General features: G+C 40.1%; 1 protein-coding gene across 7 annotated transcripts in view; it reads right to left on the minus strand.

Moving 5' to 3' along the window:
* Window positions 1-22,960, minus strand: part of herc1 (HECT and RLD domain containing E3 ubiquitin protein ligase family member 1) — a 40,670-nt gene that overhangs the window by 16,822 nt on the left and 888 nt on the right. For 5 of the 7 annotated variants that reach the window (XM_043244994.1, XM_043244993.1, XM_043244997.1 and 2 more), the window contains exons 2-40: window positions 20,178-21,121; window positions 19,999-20,094; window positions 18,407-18,601; window positions 17,993-18,304; window positions 17,787-17,883; window positions 17,072-17,215; window positions 16,731-16,858; window positions 16,493-16,637; window positions 15,590-15,761; window positions 15,258-15,392; window positions 14,695-14,860; window positions 14,477-14,602; window positions 14,173-14,385; window positions 13,544-13,696; window positions 13,296-13,428; window positions 13,023-13,214; window positions 12,699-12,914; window positions 12,429-12,602; window positions 11,990-12,104; window positions 11,780-11,900; window positions 10,449-10,623; window positions 9,358-9,640; window positions 8,871-8,991; window positions 8,722-8,773; window positions 7,639-7,907; window positions 7,332-7,556; window positions 6,954-7,074; window positions 6,622-6,859; window positions 6,286-6,455; window positions 6,046-6,201; window positions 5,466-5,572; window positions 5,265-5,375; window positions 5,007-5,177; window positions 4,270-4,509; window positions 4,071-4,154; window positions 2,924-3,450; window positions 1,833-2,608; window positions 805-1,021; window positions 552-712 (exon numbers count right to left, since the gene is read on the minus strand). In XM_043244994.1, coding sequence (XP_043100929.1) covers window positions 552-712; window positions 805-1,021; window positions 1,833-2,608; window positions 2,924-3,450; window positions 4,071-4,154; window positions 4,270-4,509; window positions 5,007-5,177; window positions 5,265-5,375; window positions 5,466-5,572; window positions 6,046-6,201; window positions 6,286-6,455; window positions 6,622-6,859; window positions 6,954-7,074; window positions 7,332-7,556; window positions 7,639-7,907; window positions 8,722-8,773; window positions 8,871-8,991; window positions 9,358-9,640; window positions 10,449-10,623; window positions 11,780-11,900; window positions 11,990-12,104; window positions 12,429-12,602; window positions 12,699-12,914; window positions 13,023-13,214; window positions 13,296-13,428; window positions 13,544-13,696; window positions 14,173-14,385; window positions 14,477-14,602; window positions 14,695-14,860; window positions 15,258-15,392; window positions 15,590-15,761; window positions 16,493-16,637; window positions 16,731-16,858; window positions 17,072-17,215; window positions 17,787-17,883; window positions 17,993-18,304; window positions 18,407-18,601; window positions 19,999-20,094; window positions 20,178-21,092 — 8,152 coding nt within the window. In that variant the 5' untranslated portion in view covers window positions 21,093-21,121. The remainder of the gene's footprint in view (window positions 1-551; window positions 713-804; window positions 1,022-1,832; window positions 2,609-2,923; window positions 3,451-4,070; window positions 4,155-4,269; window positions 4,510-5,006; window positions 5,178-5,264; window positions 5,376-5,465; window positions 5,573-6,045; window positions 6,202-6,285; window positions 6,456-6,621; window positions 6,860-6,953; window positions 7,075-7,331; window positions 7,557-7,638; window positions 7,908-8,721; window positions 8,774-8,870; window positions 8,992-9,357; window positions 9,641-10,448; window positions 10,624-11,779; window positions 11,901-11,989; window positions 12,105-12,428; window positions 12,603-12,698; window positions 12,915-13,022; window positions 13,215-13,295; window positions 13,429-13,543; window positions 13,697-14,172; window positions 14,386-14,476; window positions 14,603-14,694; window positions 14,861-15,257; window positions 15,393-15,589; window positions 15,762-16,492; window positions 16,638-16,730; window positions 16,859-17,071; window positions 17,216-17,786; window positions 17,884-17,992; window positions 18,305-18,406; window positions 18,602-19,998; window positions 20,095-20,177; window positions 21,122-22,960) is intronic. The other 2 variants (XM_043244996.1, XM_043244995.1) reach the window with 2 other exon arrangements.

The following is a 22,960-nucleotide window of genomic DNA, read 5'->3' on the forward strand; positions in this document are numbered from 1 at the left end:
TTTCCAATTAAATAAATTTTTTACATTACAAATGATATCACCACCATAATAAAAAGTTGGTGGTATAATTACAAATTTTACACTTATGTATTTCCCCATTATCCCATAGGAGATATATGTATATACACACACATTTGTGACTCTGGACTGGTCTTATGTCGCTGGGGTATCTTTGTAGCAATAGCCAAAAATACATTGTACGTGTCAAAATGATTTTTCTTTCATTAATTAAAGATCATGTTCCATGAAGATTTTGTAAATTTCTTACTGTAAATATAAGAAAACTTAGTAATATGCACTGCTAAGAATTTAATTTGACAACTTTAAAGATTATAAGATAATTTAATGATAAATCTCGGCCAAATATTGTCCTATCATAACAAACCCTATATAACCATAATAAACATATTTATTTATTCAGCTTTCAAAAAAATGTACTCTTATGACTGGTTTTGTGGTCCAGGGAGACATTTTAGAATATTTCAGACGTGGTCTCAGAGATTTGGAACAAAACGTCTCAATTAAGAAACAAACATTGTATGTATTAGTACCTGTCCTGCTGGTGGTTCTGGCAGGCTGGGACTCGGGTGACGTAAGGCTCTGTCTCCGGCCATGCTCGTCTGATGGCGAGGTGGGCAGTGATGAGACGGGAGGGGTCTGAGCTCTACGTGCTGGCAGAAGGGTGGTTGTAGGGTAGCTGGAGAACATCTGCCTGCTCAGACATACACATGCAGATCAATCATGATACACAGACTGAGGGACTCGATGTTCACACACTCTCAAAGAGACAAAGTGTGTGTGTACCTGAGCAGGCTGAGGGGCATAACTCCAGGCGATTCAGAAGCCGGTGCCGTCTCGGCATCTGTGACAGGTGTGGTGGCCGTGGTAACAGGTGTGGTTGCTGTGGTGGTGTCTTCCAGTGAGGAGCTCATGAAGGAGGTGCTGCTGGAGGCTGATGGGGAGGTGGTGACCGGAGTTTGAAACTGTTGGTCTCCTTCTAACTCCTCACACTCTGTGTCCGCTAAAAACACACGCATACACATGTTTTATGAAGAATATGTTTTGTGAAAGATTGTAAACAAACAAAAACAAAACACAAATAATAATAGTAATAAAATGTATAGCTTGCAAGAAATACACCAAAACAAAAAATTCCTGGTCAAAACCAAAAAAAAAAACTTGAAATAATACAAAAATAAAACTAAAATAATAATTTCTATTAATATAGTACACTCTATGTTCATTTAAATATTTGCATTACATAAACAGTCCTACCAATTTTTTAAGAAAACTTCAAGTTATCCTTCAAGTTCTGGCTAAGTCTAATTATTTTAAGATTTCATTGGAGTCATACATAATTTCAAGCAATATTTGTACAAAAAAATAGCAGAAATTACACTGTATAGTTAGCTCAAGGCTATATAAGCTACCAGCTTGGGTCAGAAATTATTTCAGAAAGGATGCCTTAAGATCATTTTGTCAGATAGTACAAAAGATTTTAATTTCAAATAAATGCAGATATTTATTTTCTTTTTTTAACTTTCGAATCATCATATTAGAATGATTCCTAAAGAATCATGTGATACAGAAGACTAAGTAATGGCTGCTATAATTGTAATGTTTGTTTTTTTTTACAAAATTACTGTATTAACCATATTTTTTACCAAATAAATACAGTCACGATTTCTTCCAAAAGCATTACAAAAATATAGTTATATTTCACTAAGCTACCACATAATTTAAAAAAATTCAAAAAAAAAGCTTCACCCAAAAACTTCTGTAAATAAAGTTAGTTTAAGTTTATCAGGTTTGTTTTACGTTTTCTGATATACCTGGTTTAGAACTGTGGCCTTCCTGTTCTTCAAGTAGGCTATTGACCACCAGTTTGTAGATCATAGCTTGTGCCCGCTCTAGGTCTGCCAGCCCAAGAGCCCTTTTAATGGGCGACCTCATAACCGCCCGCTTTACCATGTGTCGCATCAGAAACTGCAGAGCGGATCGCAGCTCCGCCTCTTCCTGACACACGCTCACCCCGGGGCTGGCGCAATCCGCGTTATGACCGCTGTCAGGCGCGACTTTGGGGATCAGCAGCAGCTCTGCGTATTTACTGCAGCTCAGAAGAACGCTCAGGGTCTTCATCGCTCCCAGATACAGATAGGACAACTGCACCGCATGCACCTCCACCTGCGCAGCCGCCTCCTGCGAGCGCGTCCCCACCATCTCCTGCAGCCTGCGCCGTCCCTCGGCTGGAGTCTGTTGTGTGACTTCCTGCGTGTAGGCAGCCAGCTCGCTCTCGGAGCGAGAGTTGGGCGGCGCTCGAGCTCTAACCTCATCTAAGCTGTGCGAAACGCGCAGGTCTCCCGTGCCCTCTTTCGGTTTGGCGCGCGACTCATTCTCCCGTTCCTCCTTGGGTTCATGGTGATGTCTTCTCTCGTGTCGCCGACCAGAGGCAGATTTAGAGCCGTCGTCCTGCAGGCTTGCCAGGGCGGTGAGGTCCAGCAGCAGAGCCGCATTCAGTCCGCGGAAACGAGAGACGTCGAAGGGGAGAGGCTCGATTGGCTCCAAGTTGTACAACGGCGTGTCACTGGGCGACCAAAAAGTGGGGAAGCTTCAATGAAAAGAAGTGACAAACCAAACACAGAAAGAGAGAGAGAGACAGAAAGTGAGGGAGCAGGGAGGAGGGCCAGGGAACATGCAACGTCATGGAGCTAATGCAAAGCAAAAAAGTCAATGAAATGATTAGGGAGGAAGAAAAGTGAGCAGAAAAGTAGGAGAGCAGAAAAGTAGGAGAGCTCTGGGGAGCAGGAGAGAGGTAAAAGCCTCAATTTCACATTCATATAAAGCACTCAAACAGATGCCCATCTCTCACCTGATGGTAATTTCACATTCATATAAAGCACTCAAACAGATGCCCATCTCTCACCTGATGGTAATCTCCGCCTCATCCCACTGCACCTTAGCTGATGTGCTCCCCTCCTTCACCACACCCAGCAGAGTGGCGTGTCTCCCCGTCTGCTTGTGCACACACCGTCCCCCCATCCTTAACCCACCATCTACTCCCCCTATCACAGCTAACACCGGCCACACCTGGTGGCACAGCGTCCGCAAGTGAGCCTCCGACAGCTCGGCTGCGTGCCGCCCACTTCTTCCTCTCTCTTCCTCTCGCTCTTCCTCTTTCTCGTCCTGATCTTCTCTGCTCTGTGCCGAGCGGCTCTTGCGCAGTCTGGTGGCCCCGGCTGGAGGAGCTCCTTCTCGCAGGCAGCCCCTGATCTGCTGGAGGCGCTGGAGGATGCTGTGGTTGATAGTTTGAGTCCAGCGCTCCGAACGATGTAAGATACGGACCAGCTGAGTGGTGGCTTCTGCCAGGACAGTGGCCACAGGGCTGCAGATTGGGTCACCAGGTAACAGGTCACGTGGTGTGCCCCTCATCTGCATATCACAGATTTTTACCTGCAGGGAAGGGGTGGGTCATATACTGTTTAATATCATTGTTATGTCAGTGCTACACTGTATTCTACTGAACTGTTCTTTTTCAGGTGATCACTACAAAATAAAAACTAAATACTCCAAATTACACTTTTGTTAATTGAAATACAGGTGAAATGATGCATAAATATTTGACAGAAAAAGAAATGTTACCTTCTCTCGGCATAAAATACATTTAAGCTAAGAAAAATAAATGAAATTAACTAAAACTGAAACAAAAAATTAAACCTAAATAATATTTTTACTAAAAAAAAAATAAAGCAGATACAAGTAAAATCAAATACTAAAAGCTTTATTACTTGGATTGAAAAATTATGCACATTAAAAAATTTGCTTTATAGCAATGTTTTTTTATACATAATTTGTTTTACAGCAGTGTATGTACTGTTCAAAAAAATGTTCAAATTTTGTTTTTGACCCAAAGGATGAACAAAAATCAAGAATTTTGTGCTTATGTTGTAGGTGGAGCAATCAGGGTTTGACCTTCCACTAACATGATTATGCAGTCTGAACAGTTCATCGGTGTTATTTTAGATAAACAGAAGAAACAGTTTAAAATCAACATCAGTGCTTTCGTGTCTTACCTTCTCCCCAGGGTTACTGCTGTAGAACATGACACAGGGGTAGAGCTCTGTAGCATCGACATCCTCAAAGGCCAGTTTGGGTTCCTGCAACATAGAGCCTCATGGATTAGCACGTAAGATGTAAGACAGATCAAGTGTATTTCAGCTCATCTTCTGAATGGTTGAATATTTGTGTGTTTATAAGTGGGCTGCCCCGTACCTCTCCGTTCTTGCCAAAGGACACAGTCCTGGCCTCCATGTCCAGCACACAGGTGATGTAGTCTCCTTGTGTGTAGCTGGACAGTGTGAGGGTCTGCTCTCCATTATGGTAGAGGTTTCCGCTGTATGCACGGTAGAGCCACATGTCGGCTGTTGTGCGGTGGTTAAAATCATGCACGGGCCAGCGTGACACACCTACACACGTTCCCTCATTTCCACGATTCTCCTTCACGATATAGAACTAAAAAAACAAATCATACACGCTTACATGAAGCTGTGTGCACAAATACGCACTACCATTCAATAGTTTGGGGTCAGTAAGATGTTTTCAAAAATGAATTCAATAATTTTATTCAACATGGATGCATTATATTCACTAAAAGTCATAAATATACAAATATTTTTATTTGAATTAAAATCTATTAAACTTTCTGTTTATCACAGAATCCTAAAAAAAAAATTATGCATCACAGTTTCCACAAAAATATTAAAAAGCACAACTGCTTTTAACATAATAAGAAAAAGGTTCCTGAGCACCAAAGCAGCATATTAGAAGATTTCTGAAGGATCGTGTGATCACCTTTGCCACAACAGAGATCAGATTTTAAAATACTTCAACATAGAAAAGTTTAGATTGCTAAAATTTTTCATTGTATTACCACTTTTGGACTGTATTTTTTTCCCCAAATTTCAACTTTAGTGTAAAAAAAAAAAAAAAAAAAAATCAGTGTGTAGAACCTTCCACTGGTAACAGCCCGAGGAAATGCCAGTGGAGGCCAGGCCGTAACCTTTGCCTCCACTGCCATGTGTCAATCCCTGTCCGCTTTCCACCACACAACACTGTGCTTTCTCGGGGTCAAAGGTTACTTCCTGGATAGGCAAATTTTCTTCTTCCTCCTCTGCTTCACCCTAAAACAACAAGATGGCATTCAAAGGCATTAAGTACATTTTAAAGTGTTACAACCTCTTACACTTGACTGGCTGTATCTCCCTCACCTGTAGTTTGAGTTCCTGCTCTCTCTCTTTCAGCTGGATGGTGTGTTTGGCTTGAGCAACAGGTGCCTCCCACATACAGTCCGAGAGCAGCGAGAACAATCTCTCCACCACCTACCACAAAAAGACTAACTCATTTAACTCTGCAACACATATGTCATAATTAAAAAAAAAAGAGCACAATAGAGGTGTGGGAAATTAGACCTGGGTCATCTGATGGTCCTCCACGCTGCTCTCACAGGCAGGAAGCACAGCTTCCAAAACATGCAGTGCTAACAGCCGTGTCCTCAAATTACCAACCAACGGAATGCCTGAAAAATAGCACACAAATACAATTATCATATCAACAATTTGATTAAACTCTATATCACGATGCATCACAATGCCTCACGATTATAAAAAATATATATTTTGAGCCTTTTTATTCAATTATATAAACAGGCTACTTTTTTTAAATAATTATATGCTATATTATTATATTAATATCTAATTAATTATTGTTAAGGATTCAAAGTAGGCCTAAATATAGCTTCAAAACATCTAAACAAATATAAATGTAATAAAGGGGGAAAGACAATTACAAGTGATTAGGAAAAGCACTTTCGGTTTCGAAGGTTTACAGACAATCTTAGTTATGGGTTTTAGTTTTTTTAATCCACATTATTGCCATTTTATTATTACTGATGAGATCGTAGACACTGGCTGCTTTAATAGACTGCTATGATTAATTTTGACACCCCTGGCACACAGACATGACAATGTGGTCGGGAAATCGATGTACTACCTGAACAGCATTTCTGAGCAGCAATGTTGAGAAGGACTTCAGTCCATTTAGGAGAGGCCATCTTGGACTGAATGGCTTTGGAAGAGACAACTCGCCGCAGAAACACCAAGAAGTCTCCGAGGTGCAGCTCTGCCGTGTGTCTCTTACGTAACAACGCTACATCAAAATAAAAGCAGCATGTAAAAAACACACAGTTAAGCAACTCGTGAGCATGTTGCTGCTGACTTGCAATTATCCTACCTCGAAAATCTTTTTTCTGAGCATCTGCGCAGTCATCAGTCTTCTCCTGCAGTTCTGTACTTGCACTGAGAGTGCTTCCAGCAGCCTGGGCCAGCAGAGTCTTCAGCTGACTGCACAGAAGATCCAGCAGAGCCTGGACCACCTTAGGACTCAACCTGTCTGCATATGTCCTGATAAAAAGATGTAACAGAGCAAAAGTTAACAAATCTGTCTTCAACTACACCTGCTGAGAGAAGTGTGAAGTGTGATGTGACCAAGCAAACCTAATTACATTCTGAAAAATAACACTACAAAGATAAAATGTAAAATATTATTACTATTTAAAACAACCAGTACCCAGTGCTGATGGCTAGTATCTGTAGCAGTCTGGTGCTGGCCACTTTAAGTGCAGTGCTGAGCTGAGAGCCTGCAGGTTTGTGCAGGAGCTGCAGTGTCTGTCCAAGCAGGGTTTCCGTTCCACAAAGCTGAGAGAGAACGTCCAAGAGACCGCTGGAGATAGCTAATGATACATCGACAGGCTGGTATCGAACACTTAGAGCAAAGACCGTCACCAACAGCAGCCTCTGCTGGGCCTCTGTTAACACAAACAGCATCGTAAATATACTGTATGTTCATTATAATATACACTACATAAATGAACATACTGAATGTGTGCTCAAACACATTACCTATGTGGTGCTTGTTAGCCTGCAGGGCTCTCTCTAATGTGACTGACAGCTGCTGATAAATCTTATGAACAGCTGTCTGAATGTCCATCTGTAAACTTTTCTTGGCTGCTCTGACTCCATCCTACAAGAAAAGAACATAACATAAATAGTAACAAACAATTACTAATTATGATATTAGATTATTAAATACGATTATTTATCAGAACTCTTCAAGCCCAGTTTAGGAGGACCAAATTGCTCACAGACAGTCTGATAAATTTTATGGATCCTTATAATGTATAAACTATACAGATATATACAGTATAACACATTCAAATCGATTTTCTCCTCTTTAGTACCTCTGAAACAAGTCTAAGATTAGATCCATGTAACAATTACCTGGTAATGGTGCAGTTGGACACTCTCCCCTTTCGGGCCCCCATTGCTGACAGCACCAAGGCCAAAACAACCTGACAGGAACTGCAATCTGACTGATGTTAGCAGAGAGGCCGAGTGAAAACTGAGGCCTGTGCGTCCAGCTCCACCTCCAGAGCCTGTCTGACTGCTTTTCTCCTCCATCCCAGAAATCAACACCACAATCTGGTGAAGGGCCTCCAGACGCAGCTATATAAATACACAAAAAGCACAAGATAAACCAAACCGGTGGGTGGAAGAGAAGACAGGCAATAAAAGAGACTAAACATACCTCTGCTCGACCCTGTTGCTGCTCCATAGCTATAATAATGGCCTGTGGGCTGGTGGACACACTCTCTTCTGGTTCCTTAAACGCAGGAGCATTCCCGACATCTCCACTGATGAAGTTCACTATGTTCTCGATGAGTGCATGAAGCCTGAATGAATGGCTCAGATCGAGGTCCGACTCTTCGTAGGACTGTTGAGAGCTGTACAAACACTCACGAGCTGAGCGTCCTCCAAACCAGTCAGCTGAAGAATCTGGAGAACTGTACAGAAAACCTTGAAAACACAAGACGAAAATCTGTTTAACAGATTTTATAATAATGAGCAAATAATAAAATATAATTTAACCATTAAAACTAAATTTGCAGTATTACATTGTGGCTTCTAACAATTTTTTTCTGTGAATAGAGCTATTTGTATGATATGATATTTTTTTTATTTTCATTCACTATTCCCTACATTATTTCACTGATGAATAAAAAAAAAACAACAACAACAGAGCAAATTTAGACTGTGTTCTGGAAGTGCTGTGAATGTGTTACAGTTTACAGTACATACAGATAAGGAAATAAAAGCAAAAACAGTGAAATTAGCATCCTATGATCTACTGCATGAACAAATTATTTTTTTTATTTTTTATTTTAACCCATGTTTCATAATAAAGGCCACCAGAACCAATGCAAAATTTCCAGCACAAATGTGTATAATTTATAGGTGAAATGTGAATGGGTAAACAGGACAGACAGGTATTTGAGTTCTGCCATAAACTGCACTTTTCTTGGGTGCATGCCTGGACACGTATAAAGATAAGGAATAAGTATTGCAAGTACTATTTTATACAATTGTTATATTTTTTAAAGAAATTTGCTGTGGCATATTTTGGGCTTGGGGAATAAATTTGGCAACACCTGTAGAGGTTGTAAAGATGCCAGCAAGAACCCACCTGTCATCTTATTTCATGGAGCCACGCAGAAAAAAAATAGACATTACATGTGTACACAAATAGACTCTAGCACAAACATACAGATTAAGAGAGTAGTACAGTGTGTCCAACGTCTACAGCTCAGTGTGTTAAAGGCGGGGCCATTACCTCTTTTTTTAGGAGTGAAAGCTAAATCCAGATCCACATTCCTCCTCACATTCTGAAACGGGTCACAGAGAGAGGTTACATAATGCAACTGATACAGTTATAAATCAAGCAAAGCAGATAAGGAAGTGTGCACATGTGTCACATCTCACCAGTGAATATCCCTCCTCATCAGACTCTGGTTGGGAGAGATCAGACTCACTCCTGGATTTTGTGAGTCTATAGCTGGGACTGCTCTGGATGGACCGACTCTCTGCCGACAGGCTCTCACTCCTACACACAAAAAGAAAATGGGAATTTACAAACCCTGTGAGCGGACATAACATAATCCTGTCATTAAAATGTGACCTCAATATAAATGACTACTAAAGAATGTTTTTTCTTTATTGAAATTATGTATCTGTTGTATTTAATAGCTACTGGGTCAGGTTCTTCAAAATTAGGGCAGCGCACTAGGTGTCTTGCAACTGCATAATGTGAAATCTAGAAAAGTAGGTCAGGCATTCCTGGATAGGACTGGCAGCGCTGGAGCAGACTGGAAAGGTAAACGAGTTCAGCGAGATAAGGGTTGTGACTCGAAAGACTCAAGTCATGCTTACACATGTTAAATCAGTTAAATGTACTGATGACGCTACACACCTCGTTATAAAGCCGCCTCCGTCCTGGTTGACCCCGCCTGTCAGGGGCTGCTGATTAATGTGCTGAGCGAGCGGCGTGCTGACGGCCAGCAGGAGCATGGCACAGCGGTGGATGACTGCATTGCATGCGGTGGTGTAAAGATCCTGTCCCTCCTGAGGGGTCGTGCTGCTCCTACGCTCTGGACCGGGCTGAGACGGCTCTTCCTGTATGCTCATGCTTCCGGATCGATCTCGGTCTCTTCCCCGCGCTGCCTCCCGTGCTGATAGGAAACATTGAAAGATTTCTGTGTCCGCCAAGGCATAAGACACAGAGCGGCCAGGTTAGGGAAGCAGCCAAGCAGCATGATGTTGTTAAAAAGTCCTTATTGTTGAATATTACACAATGCCATGTATAACAATTATGATTATCGAAGATAATGCGCTACCATGCATTAAACTCAAGACTTTCTCATTAACAAACACTTTTTACATTTAAAAATAAATGGCGTTCTTTTGAATTTTAAATTTACATAAAAAGTATCATGGTTTCTAATCGGATGTTAAGCAGCATTACAGGGTATAAAAATACATTAAAATATTAAAAAATACAAAAATTTTATAGTATTTTACGATATTAGTGTTTTTACTGTTTATTGAGCAAACAAACATAGCTTTGGTGAAGAAAGGACAATAAGAACCTTTTAAATTGTAGTGTATATTGTTTGGCTCATTTTAGTACAATGCAATTTAGACTGTCAAACCAATTCTTAAATATATCTTTATTAATAAATTAAAATTGGCATTATTTACTCACTCTCATTTTATTCCAAACCTACGGTATATGCTTTTTTTTTTTGGAGATTGATAGCCATGTAAAAATGCACTTTTATTGTATTAAATATATATCTCATATGGTTTTGGAAAGATAAAAGGGAAAAAACAGCAGAATATTTATTTTTAGGTGTAATAACTATGATCTCAAAAAAGGAACGAAACAGTCAAAGGACACAAAGTGTGTAAGAATGTGTGTGACAATTTTGCTCAATGCCACCCAAAGCATCAGCCAGCATCAGCACACACACACATGCCCCTCACAAATGTGTCAGAACTTACTTCCTGCGGTCATGACCTCATGCTCTCTTTCCTCCTCATCATCCTCCTGCTCCTGATGACCCTCCTCTCTTTCTCTCTCTCTGTCTCTCTCCTCCAGCTCAGCCTCCTCGTCTATAGTTCGAGTAAAAGAGTGTTCCTGTGGGTCCATCTCCACAGAGTCCACATTATCAGAGATCTGCACAAAGGAAAAGACATGGCATTACATATACAGGTACAAAAAATTTCAAAAAGTGAAACTTTCATATATTTATATACTAGGAACATTTCCTAAAATCAATGAAAAAAAGCACAAACTCCAGCATCAGTGAGGATTGGCATGGAAGTGATCGGTCTGTAGCTCTGCTGAGGCACTATTAAGCTTTAGCTCAATAGTGTTGTTGGATCAACGGTTTCTCATCTTCCTCTTAAAAATATATCATAAATTCTACATGGAGCCTAGGTCAGGCCTGTTGGCTGAAAGATCAAGCACAGTAATATCATGGTCAGCAAAGCACTTGGAAGTGGTTTTGGCTCTGTGGGCAGGTTTAAGGTCCTGCTGGAAATGGAAATGAGTATCTTCATAAGGTCCAAAATCACATGACAGAAGGCTGCATTGACGTTTGACTTGATAAAACACAATGGACAAACACACCAAACTTCACACTGTTTCCCCTTGGTAGTGTCTTGGTAGCTCTTTTCCAGAAGATGTCTAAGCTTGGAGACTTTTGATGCACTGACTCCAGCTTCATTTCACTCTCCCAAGTGTTCATCCCTATTGCTTGAACATCTTTTTCTTTCTTTAAGTAAACTTTGCATTTATAGGTGACTCTGTGAACAGCCACCCCTTTCAGCAATGACCGTCTATGACTGATTTTGTGGAGCGTGTCAATGATCGTCTTCTGGACCATTGTCAATTGAGCAGTTTTCCCCATTATTTTGGCATCACAGAAAAATATATACATGGAATTTCTATTTTAGAGATGGTCATTCAATGAAATGCAAATATAAATATTCTATTATTTTGAGATACTGGATTTTTACTTTTTATGAGCTGTAAGCTCTAATCAAATCAAACAACAACAAAAAAAATACAATGTTTTACTTTACATGTAATGAAACTAAAATGTTCACTTTTTGAAATAAATTACAGAAAGATTTAGTTTTTCCACAATATTAAAATTTTATGAGAAGTACCTGTAATGGGGTCCAATATTAAAATGCAAGAATTTTTGTAGGATCTCAAAGAAATAATTCACTCCAAAATAAAAAGAGGTTTTTTCATTGTATTTCTTTCTTCAACGATCCTAAAGTGTTATAATAAAAATATGATTTGTAATAAATAAGAATCATACTCTGCGTTCCCGTGATGACGAACGGGTCTGGATGAGCTCCATGTTCTTGCACGCCAAGAGGCGATTCCGCACCTTATACACACTGCGATACACCTCTGCTAAGAGTTTACATGGCTGATATCTGTAGAAAGACAGGAAACAGAAAATAAATTAATTAGTAGTGTCCACAGTGTAGAATTCTCTAGAGTGATGTAGAATATAATGTCATACCTGCCCTCTCCACACGCCTGTCCCAGCAGCCCTGTGTGTTTCAGCAGGACAGCAAGCACAAAGCGGGACACTGTATCTAACAGAGCCTCATTCGGCAATGATGCACTGTCCCAATCTACACAAAGACACACACAGAAGACTAAATAAACAGGTCATCTAAGACATTGTTTGCACAAATGAAATCCAGTGATTCATGCTAATGGCAAAATTAGTTCTGCGTTTTTAACCAATAATCTAAGCTTAAATATGTCATTCTACATTCAGAAACAAATGGCTTTATTTAAAAGAAATCGGGTGGAATAAGACAATTTGGACCATTGAGATTTTACTGTGGGTGGAGCTCCCTTGACTTTTTAGACTCTACAAGCATTTAGGTAAAGCTAAGCAGCAGCGAATCATTTCCATATTCCTCAATATATGTTCTGTTTTTCTGCCTTACCCTTGCTGATGGCATAGTCCTGCATGTTTGTCCACAAGCTGTGTGTGGGTTCTTTAGTTGATCCAAGAGACAAATCAACCAGCACGCTCATGTCAGCACGCAGCTGGCAGTCAAATGGTCTTTGCTCCTCATTTCCACACAGAGCCACCTCCAGCAGAGAGCTTATACACACATCTGAAACACATACGCCATTTCAGCTTTAACACATACACAAAGCATTTTTTTACTTCCATAGATTTCAAAAGAAAACATGGCAGTGCATGTCCATACCAAGCTGGGGTATATCAGTCTCCAAGCCGTTACTAAAAAGCGGTGTTTTGAGCCAATGGGTAGTGTGCTGTTCCTCTGGTGAGGGAGGGGCTCCCTGCAGCATTCCTCCGAGACAACGTCCTACCAGCAACGCTACGGTACGCTCCAGATCCACCAACCACACCCAGCACTGTGCCGGTCCTGACACACATACTGGATCGGCCAGATCTGGAGTGCCTACAGGAAGAAGGAATAGTCTTAAGAAGTTAAGAAGTTTAACTGAACGGGAGAAGTATGGCTCTTGAGTGTTGAGTGGCTTATATATATATATGCACAAAATCTTACCATGTAGTGGCCACTGAAGCTCCTGTTCCTCCAGAGGTGTGGCGGCAGGTAGAAGTCTATTGAGACGGTCCAGAGGGGGAAGCAGGTCTAAGAGGTAACTGAGCAATGGTCGTGCCACCCAAACAGGCAACAACAGCAAGGACGTCACAATCTGACAGAGCATACTTCCTGCTGCAGACATGTAGATCACATCTGCCAGAAACGGGTACAGGCAAAATTAGCAGGACCATTAGCGTTTAGATAATGAGTTTATACGAGTGTACATTGACATACCTCGTAGCTTCTCACGCACGCTGCCATTTCCAGAGCTTTCTCTCAGAAGAGTTGCAGAGCGATTATAGATATCTGTGGCGTGAGGCAATAATAACTGTAGGTGTTTGTGCAGGAGGGCCACACTACTGGAGCCCTGAAAAACACAGATCAACACGTGGAAGCAAAGCCCACTCAGATCCAATAAACATGATTTTTCCAGGAATTAAATTTGTGTGTGGATATGTATATGTATTTGGTTGTGCATGTACCTCTGTAACAGAGTTTATATGGCAATAGGCCAGTAACTGCTTCTGTAAAGAACAGAGAAGTTCATGGAGGTGAGCTGGTTGGCTGCTATCGGACGAAGATGTTCCCTGCAAGATCTTATCACTGTTCTTCTCCAGCTCTCCAAAAGCTTGGTCCTGTTAGGTTAACACACAGGAAAACAGGTTGAGAAGATAGTACGAAGCATATATCACATGCAGCATTTACACTAAGTTACACACAGATACAACATAATTGATCATCTTGAAGGAGTTTACATTCATTTAAGACAGTGTTTACATTTTTACCTAGCCAAGACGCACTAGACTGATAAGAGAATTAGTGGAACATCACAGATTATTATATATATCTTTAAAATATCATAACGGATTGACAAACCACAGTAAATTAAATAATATTTTACCCAAATACACACAGTATACATATGCAATATATCTATGGAAAATTAATGCCAAAAAAACATTTACTTTTACTGACGACAGTCTCGAAATAAGGGAAACACTTTTTGCTGGCAACACAATCATTAAACAAAGTGTGTAAATCAAGATAAAGATAAAGCAAATCCGGCTGTCAGCACAAACGCTGCCTCAAGATCTTAATCAGCAGAACTGACCGTATAAAAGCCCAGGTTCCTGAGGAGAGTTTTCATGAGGATTTCTGCCAAGTGTGTATCAGGATGTGTATCAGGATGAGTGCCAGGCACATGCGTAGAGTCGGAGGGTACAGAGGGAGGCTCAGAGGCATCTGGAGGACAGCTGTACCCGAGCAGAGAAGCCACATGGGTGTGATCCTGCAGACTAGTAAGGATAATGTCCAGCTGCATCCTCTGTGACCAAAAAAACAAACATATGACTGACAGAGGCTTTTGTAAGTTGACTTAAATGGTCTGTTCTTTACAAAGAGGCGCAAATACTTACCTGTCCTTTGGAAAGGCTCTCCCAGCGGTCTGGTCCTTGAGGAAGAAGCGAGTGCAGTAGCTCCATTCTCTCTCTCAAAGGAGGCAGCAGCATCGTCGCTCCCACGGACAGAGTCTCGATGACAGCCTACAGCATGCACACAGAGATCAGACAAAAATACAGGCCACAGTAATCCATCACAGCAACAAATATGTTGAAAGACAAAAGTAAACACCGACCTCCTGGATTTCATCCGGTACCGACGCATCCATCAGTCTGAAAAGCAGATTGCGAAGTGGCCGCGCTTGCCGTCCCAAGATACTGGTGGCCACGCCACCTGCCAGCGCTAGAGCCAGGTGATTGGACAAGAGCCGTAGACATAGTTTTAAGAAGTTATGATGCTCCCTGTTGGCATTAAAAAAAAAATTACTCCCTCTGTGTTGCAGGAACTCACTCTTAATATTTAATAATCTGTAGGATGGCTTAGAAAATCAATTGGAACTTGATCTCAAATAAACAACATTAGCAGCAGCTTTAATTCTCTAGTGATATGTAATGCACAAAGCAACCTCCACTTGTCTATAGAACATATAGTCAGGTTAGATATTATAAAGAACTTTATTGCTATGACAATGGCACAGTCTGTATAAAAAAGCTCTCAAATTTCCAAACTGTTTTTCAGAAAGCAGTACAATCCTTTCAATGCACTATACTTCTATTTCTAACAGCCTCATTTTCATTCCTGTCAAATTAAATTTGGTGCTAGCCTGACTTAAGTCAATGGTAGTGGCAGAACTCGTACTTGGAAGATGGGAAAGGCAGCGGTGGGATCTCATTATTAATACCGTCACAGTATCGTTCCAGAAATGAGCGCAGGTGAGAGAAAGTGCTTTCTTCTAGGTCAACACAGTATGGCCTATGCCAAGCCACCACCTGCCTGTATACATACACAAAAGATTAAAATATTAGATATGGAAATGTTGAAAAAATAATTAGAAGAAGGAAAAAGACAAAGATAAAAAGAACGTCTTTCCATAGGAATGAATAAACTTAATGGTACAAAAGTGTAAGAAATATGTTGTTCATTTACATACAAGGAAAAAAATTATAATAGGGTTCAACAGCCTTGCAAACCTGTCTCTTGGGAGGGCAGTCCACGCCAGGCTGTGGGAGGTGCCAGCTGAGATCTGCTGAATGGCCACTCCATCTAAGCCAATCACCTTCTTGGGTTTAGTGATGGGGCCAGTGGAATTCCCTTGACCGCACTGACCCATGGAGTTATTCCCCCAGGCATACACTTCATTGTCTGTAAGAAAAACATACACACGGGAAAAAAAAGTTAAATAAAAAAGGGCAACTATTTCATATTACTGCACACAATTTCATAAGTCACATTTCAGTTTAATGTATTTTTAAAAAGCAGATGAAACTAGCATGACCATTTTGCACGTGAACAGCATGTTCCGTTTAAGTACACAGCGTCAAATTGTCTCTGACATCATGCGTGAGGCCCCCCTGCTTCGCCTTATCTGAGTCTGACTCAGCACATACCCTTCTGCCTTCCTCTCTCCAATATCACAAACTAGTGTTCACACAACTCTTACAGTACAACCTTAAGAATAGTCACATATCCAACAGCACCCAATCACCAGCCATTGTTTACAGAGATTACAATAGAGTTCTATAATGCTTTATGCAATACACTGAAAGTCAAAATATTTATAAAAGATCACAAAACTAACTGCACTGTTTAGACCTTAGTCAGGTTAGGTGCCATAATGAATATGATAGGGATGATAATGAAGCTGTGAAGGAGAGACTTGGGTCCTAGATTGTAAGTTTTTATTTTTATGAAAGCCATTTTGCCAGCTGAACAATTGGTATACTGTTAAAAAATAGCACATTATCTATTGAAAGCACTGTACTTCTATCCCTACAGCCTAATTTTCATATATTTGAACTGCCAACCACTTACGCATACCAGACAGAGCCATAGATTTATGTCCTCAATTCAGTGGGTTTGCATTGATTCCTTACCATGTGATAAGGCAAGGCAGTGGCTGTCTCCTATAGAGATGTCTACCACTCTGGTTGTGGCAAGTTCCTCGATCAGTTTTGGCCGTAGCGCAGTGGCCTCGGACGAACCACAGCCAAGACAAGCACCACAGCCCCAAGAGTACACCTAAAAATGAATAGATAACAGTATATATAATTTAATAATGTAATGTAATGTACGTCAAAACGTAATAACTAGTGGCTTAGGAATATCTCTTACCTGACCAGTAGAAGTAAGGGCAAGAGATGACTGGCTGCCAGCACAAACTTTGCGTATGAACATTCCTTGGAGCGCCTCCACCACTTTGGGTTTATACACACGATTGGTATCACCATGACCCAGTTTCCCTGCAAATAAAAAGCAAAGAATATTTATTATCACATATACACATCAACTTCACAAACGGTCATTACTGGAGGTGTATAAAGTAGAGAAGATAAGTCAAGTCCATCTAGGTGCAGCTGCTGGCAAAGTGCACAGTGCGTGGCTGACACCATGGATACAGTAGGAGCCTTTCAAATGTCTCTTCAGAACAAATGACCGAGGTTAACTCAACTCACCATTGTCTCCACCTCCAAAGGACCAGACCGTACGTCCATCTTTAGACAGTGCAATGGTGTGGGAGCTTCCACAGGACACCTCACCCACGTTACTGATGTCTTTCACTAGAGTGGGAATGTTCCTACTGTTGCTGTCGCCATGACCTACAAGTGTGGACAAACACAATTAATGGTACACAAACACACAAATGTCAACACAAAATGAAGTGAGAAAATGGTATTTGCATTAGTTATTTTAATTTATTTAATTTTAATTTTTTTAATTACACCAACTCTCAAATATTTTAGCATGTTAATGGATTTAACAATGTTACTGTATTTGGTCATGGCACACTAGGCCTGCTATGTTCACTGCTGGGCAGAGCAAGTATGGACTTGCTCTTGCTAATCTGTTGACATACTGCTGTGAGAATATAAGATATGCTGCTGCATATATAAGCATACATAAATCCCTTAGCACATCTGGACATGTGGAGCTGGCGGAGCTGGAGGGTCTATTTCAATATTGAGCAAGCAAGCTAATTGGCTGCTAACTTGAGGTCAATGTGATTGCTTAAGATACATTCAGGCATAAATATATATTTGATTAGGCAGTAAAGGCAGTAAGAACAATAAAGTGTATTTCATTCCCTTGAGGGCAAAGCTGAATTTACAGCAGCCAATACTTTTTTTAACGAAAGTGTGCAATAAATATAATATATAGACAATTATATACCTAATCTACCAAAGTCACCCTCTCCCCAGGTGTAGAGCTCTCCATCCTCACTGACTGCAGAGCTGTGTCTATACCCTGCTGAAACACAAACCACCACCTACAAACAAACACACACAAGCAGCAGAAGACATTAAACATTTAAACGCACTGGTCCATTCTGACAATTCAAAAAGATCAAGTGATGCATAACTTTAGAAATCTAGTACCTTTCCTTGTAGAGGGCCCTGTATTAGTTTGGGGTATTTCTGGGTAGAGCTGTTGCCATGGCCCAGTTTGCCATAGTCTCCATCACCCCAGCTAAACACCTCTCCCTCGCTAGTGAAGGCTAATGTGTGGCCGTCTGAGCCTTTGGATGTCGAAACTTTCTTAATGGCACGGTGAGGTTCAAAGGTCAGCTTCTTAAGAGTGGACTGGTTGTTTGAGTCACCCAATCCCAGGCGCCCATAGCTGCCCTTTCCACACGCTCGGACTGAACCATCAGAGGAAATGACAAAAGTGCAGTACTGGCCAGCTTCGATCTGAAAACACGAGATGCGGTCAGCGAGCATTCACTGCGCACATAAAAAAAAGGATAACAACGCTCACACTGTATGAATAATTAACATGAAATCGCTTTCTACCGTTTGTGCATCACTGAAGCTGGGAGCGAGTTTGGGCTGGAGGATTTTCTCTTGTGTGCCCTCTACAAGCTGGTGGCTGCTGTTGCTGCCCCACACATAGACCTCACAGGTCTCAGAAACCATGGCCGCCTCACCCGCCTGGATACTGTCTGGACTCGCACAAGTTCTCGAGTAGTCTGAAGCCATGCGACACACCTATCAGGAAACCGAATTAAAATGAAGTTAGAGCGTCAAACACATGGCTCAATTCTAGCCCATAGCATGATTTGAGGAATTCAAAAATATTTTAATGCTAACTATTGGTGTGATGTCTTTTTTATTTTTATTTATGCAAAAGGACTGATTTGTTGTGCAGCATGTTATAGCATGCATCATAAAGCAGCAAAAATTCTCTAATTGTGCATAATGGTAGTTGAAACTGGATTTACTGGAAGACAAGCATCAGAGGACAAATCACTTAAAACATACACTGCAAGAAAATGTCTTGTTTCATGCCTGTACTGATAAGCATTGAGGACTGATTGAATGAGTTTGACTGAAAGGCAGGAGGTCTATAATCAAAATTATGGCAATGTTTGGTTGCAAATAATCTTTATTTTATTTGTATTTATTATAAAACGTGTCTGTTTATGAAAACAAAAAGACTCTTAAATTATTAAATTGCACGCACTAACATTTGTTAGTAAAGCATCTTAACTCTCCTTATGTACAATGTTAATTACAGGAGCATGTTGTGCAGTGAGCAAGCAATAATTATTCTGTTCAGGTTAAAGTTTTGCCCAATCCGAAAAATAGTTTGGCCTTGAGGGGTATTATAAGAGCAATTCTTTTTAAGAAAGGGCAAAAATAGCTGGACAGCATGTCAACATAAAGCCATGAATGCCCAACTACATAAAAATGTGGCTAAACATTTATTTTGGTCCAGAGTAACAAGTAATGGTAATACATTAAGCACTGGCCGCAGCTGCCTACCTTTAAAGCATAAAAGAATAAACAGAAAATAACAAAGACTCCTTTATACTGACAAATTACATCACCAAATATTACAACTATTTCACTCTATTCTAGGTCATAAACAATTGGTCAATTGGACTTCTGAGAGCTTGAATAAACTGAAAATCCTTATGAAATTTGTCCTACATCTGAAATAATACTAGGGTGACAACATTTAAAGAGTTCTGTTTTCTTAACTCAATAAATCCTACTGTATCATATTCGATGCATACAATTTTCGTTCTTCATTATATATTTCAGATAAATATCACCAACAGCACTAAACTGCTTATTTATTACTAAGTTTCGGAATACATATTCTCCCATCTCATACTTTAAGAGCCACAAAAGCTTGATTTATCAGATATGATACTCAAAAAACATATACAATTGCCTTTTAATTTTGAAAAAATATTTTATGATAGATGATTTTGACAATTATTTATCATCGTATTTAAAAAAAACGCCACTCCTTATAAGGTTATATATGTGCAGTATGAAAGTCCCACACATCGTCCTTCCATTCTTGTGCAAAACTACATTACGCTCTTTAGTTCATACAACAAATTTACATAAATATATTTATATTAGTATTTTACCTCCTCAAACAGACAAAGTGCAGCCTCGTACAGTGAACAGAGACCATCAGGTGTGCGGGTTGGCTCTCTCCATTGGCTACGATCAGCAGACGAACCCTACAACACCAGACACTCCGTCATTTAACAATATCCAACTCCATGTAAAACCATTTACATTTAATGTTTTAGTGAGCATGTACCAGTGAACGCCTCATCTGCATCAGAATGTTCATGAAGCAGTCGTATCCCATCAGCCCCTCCTGGCTCTGCTCCAGGCTGCTGACACCGGCCGATGCAGCCAGGGCCATCTCAACCCACTCCAGCAGGTAGCGCAGAGACCCTCGTTGAGCTGCCAATCCCAACAGCAGCTCACACGCCAGCCTCCTCCCCACCACATCGGCCCCCGAGTTGCGCATGGTGACTCCTTTCAGGAAGGTGGTGACCTGGGCCAGGCAGTCCAAACCCATCGGTGGAATCTTGCTCTCATTGGCCAAAGAGAGTGGCGGAAGGGAGCCCACCACTTCGATGGCTGTGGAGATGACATCGTTGCAGAGGTTGATCCCTGGACCGGCCGGAGGAAGCGTCCAGCTCTGCCTGAGCAAAGCAAAAAGCAAACTAAGGCCCGTTCGCACGCCCATCTCAATGAGAGCGTCTGTGCTCGAGCGCGGCCGCTCGCTAACTGCTTGCAAGTCTGCAGAACCCAGAGTGTTTTCGGTCGAGTGCTGCTGCTGTTTGACCTTGCCCTTGTCGTGGTATTTGTTGGAAAGCGCGTAAAAAACCCGCTGCAGCACTAGCAGACGTTTGCGTAGGGCGGTGGCGAAGGGTGAGTCCGAGCATACCGTCTTGGCCAGAGCAAGCTGACTGGCCAGCAGCGCGTCAAGATAATGCTCCTGTTCGTCGCTGGACAGACACTCTCGCTCGAAGTCAGGCAGCTGAGGGCCCTTCAGACATAGCACCTGCTGAGGGAGAAGAACCACCTCCTTATTGGCCAGCAGCTTGCCATACAGCAGAGCGACACCTTCACGAGTGGAGATGGATTCGCTGTCCTCAGCGATCCAGGAGCTGTTGAGGTGCTCCAACCATTTTAGTTTTACTGGTGGTATCATCGCAGCCATGGTGCCACCTTACAATCTCATCGTCACATCTAAAAGATTAGAAGAAAAGAGTTACGGTTCATCTGAGGACGCAGCAATATTAATATTTTATAAAGATGGGACAATTATGCTTATAAATGATAAATTTAAACATTTTATACTGTTTGTAGGGACAAAGGAAAATTAAATAAATATAGAGAATGGGCATGTACAAATAAATTAATATTTTATAATATTTATTTTATTAATCTATATTATTGACAGGTAATTATTACAGTACTGTATAAATGTTTGTAATCAGTATTTAAGAAATCAATTTTTATATGAAAGGGTGCATTAAATAGTTTTAAAAAATGACAAAAGACAAAAATATTTTATTTCAATTAGTGTTGTCGAACGATTAATGGCATAGAAAATACATTTTTGTTTGCATAATATATGCGTGTTCTTTGTATAGTTATCATGTATATATAAATAGATACACATACACTATATATTTTGAAAATATTTACATATAGAATATTCTAAATAAATATTTAATTAAATATAAAAATTACTTTTTCTGAAACATATACATGCATACATACATACATACACACACACACACACACACACACACACATATTATGTAAACAAAAAACTTACTTTTGGATGCGAATACTTGTAATTAATTGTTTAACAGAACTTCAGAATTTCTATTCATCAAAGAACCAGGTGAAAAACATACTCTGCTTCCATGAAAATATAATGCAGCTGTTTTTAGCATTTCTAATAAAAAGCATATGTGAATGATTTCTGCTAAAAATTCAGCTTTGCCATCACAAATTAATTGTAATAATATTTTATTCACAATATGCCTTTTTATTGTTGTTTTTAATCAAATAAATGCAACACCTCTAAAATAAAGTAAATATTTTATTACAACATGACTTAAATAAATCTTACTGACGCAGATAAATTTAATAAACAAAATCTCTATTATCAGTCGATAACCAATATGGCTCTGATAGATCATGCATCACGAACCCATTTAAACATTAACCGTCTCAAACACATTACCAGAGAAACCACTTTTCCTCACTAAGCAAATAAACCTTCTGATGTAACCATAAGCAGAAATTAACAACACAAGGCGATGATGAAATAAGCATTCGTCCAAAAACGAGTCTGATTCTGAGAAATGAACTTCAGAACTGACCTATCTAGAAAGATCATCAAGTGCAGATAAGGCTATGATGACACATACTTGACAGCTTGCCAATCCACTTATCAAAGTCTGGAACCCTTACAGCAAAATGACAGCCTTTGGGTACTCAGCCTGAACATGCACGCATAAATAAATGTAGGTCTTGAGTCATCCTATTGATTATTAACTTATTTACCTAGTCAGCTAACTTTCATAAGCAGGCCAATGTTAGAATTTCGTGGGTGTGAATTTTATAGTCTTAAACTATCTGTTGAATATCATAAACCTTTTTAAAAGTATAACACAAATAATATATCTAATGAAATGCATGGTTATGCCTGATGAATCACACCATTTGAGCTTTTAATCCTAGTTCAAATCAATTCATAAACCTATGATAACAGGAAATAAATCCTATAATACTACTTACATGAAAGAGACAGTATGTGGACAGTATACAGTATAGACAGGATTTTGATTATCAGAAAGGAAACTGACTGTATATTCCAATCTGAACAACACACTGACAAATTCTTATATCAAGTTATGATACAATTATAATCCAATTTATATAATCCAATTTATAAAGTTACAGGTTGTCAGCTAATGCATTGTTACCGCAGCAAATTAGGCTATTTTAACCCATTTCAATTCTCTACATCCTGCTAACAAGCACTTTAACTGTTTGAAAATTAGGGTGACT

The sequence above is a fragment of the Puntigrus tetrazona genome, chromosome 7 (genome assembly GCF_018831695.1).
Source record: "Puntigrus tetrazona isolate hp1 chromosome 7, ASM1883169v1, whole genome shotgun sequence".
Lineage (NCBI taxonomy): Eukaryota > Metazoa > Chordata > Actinopteri > Cypriniformes > Cyprinidae > Puntigrus > Puntigrus tetrazona.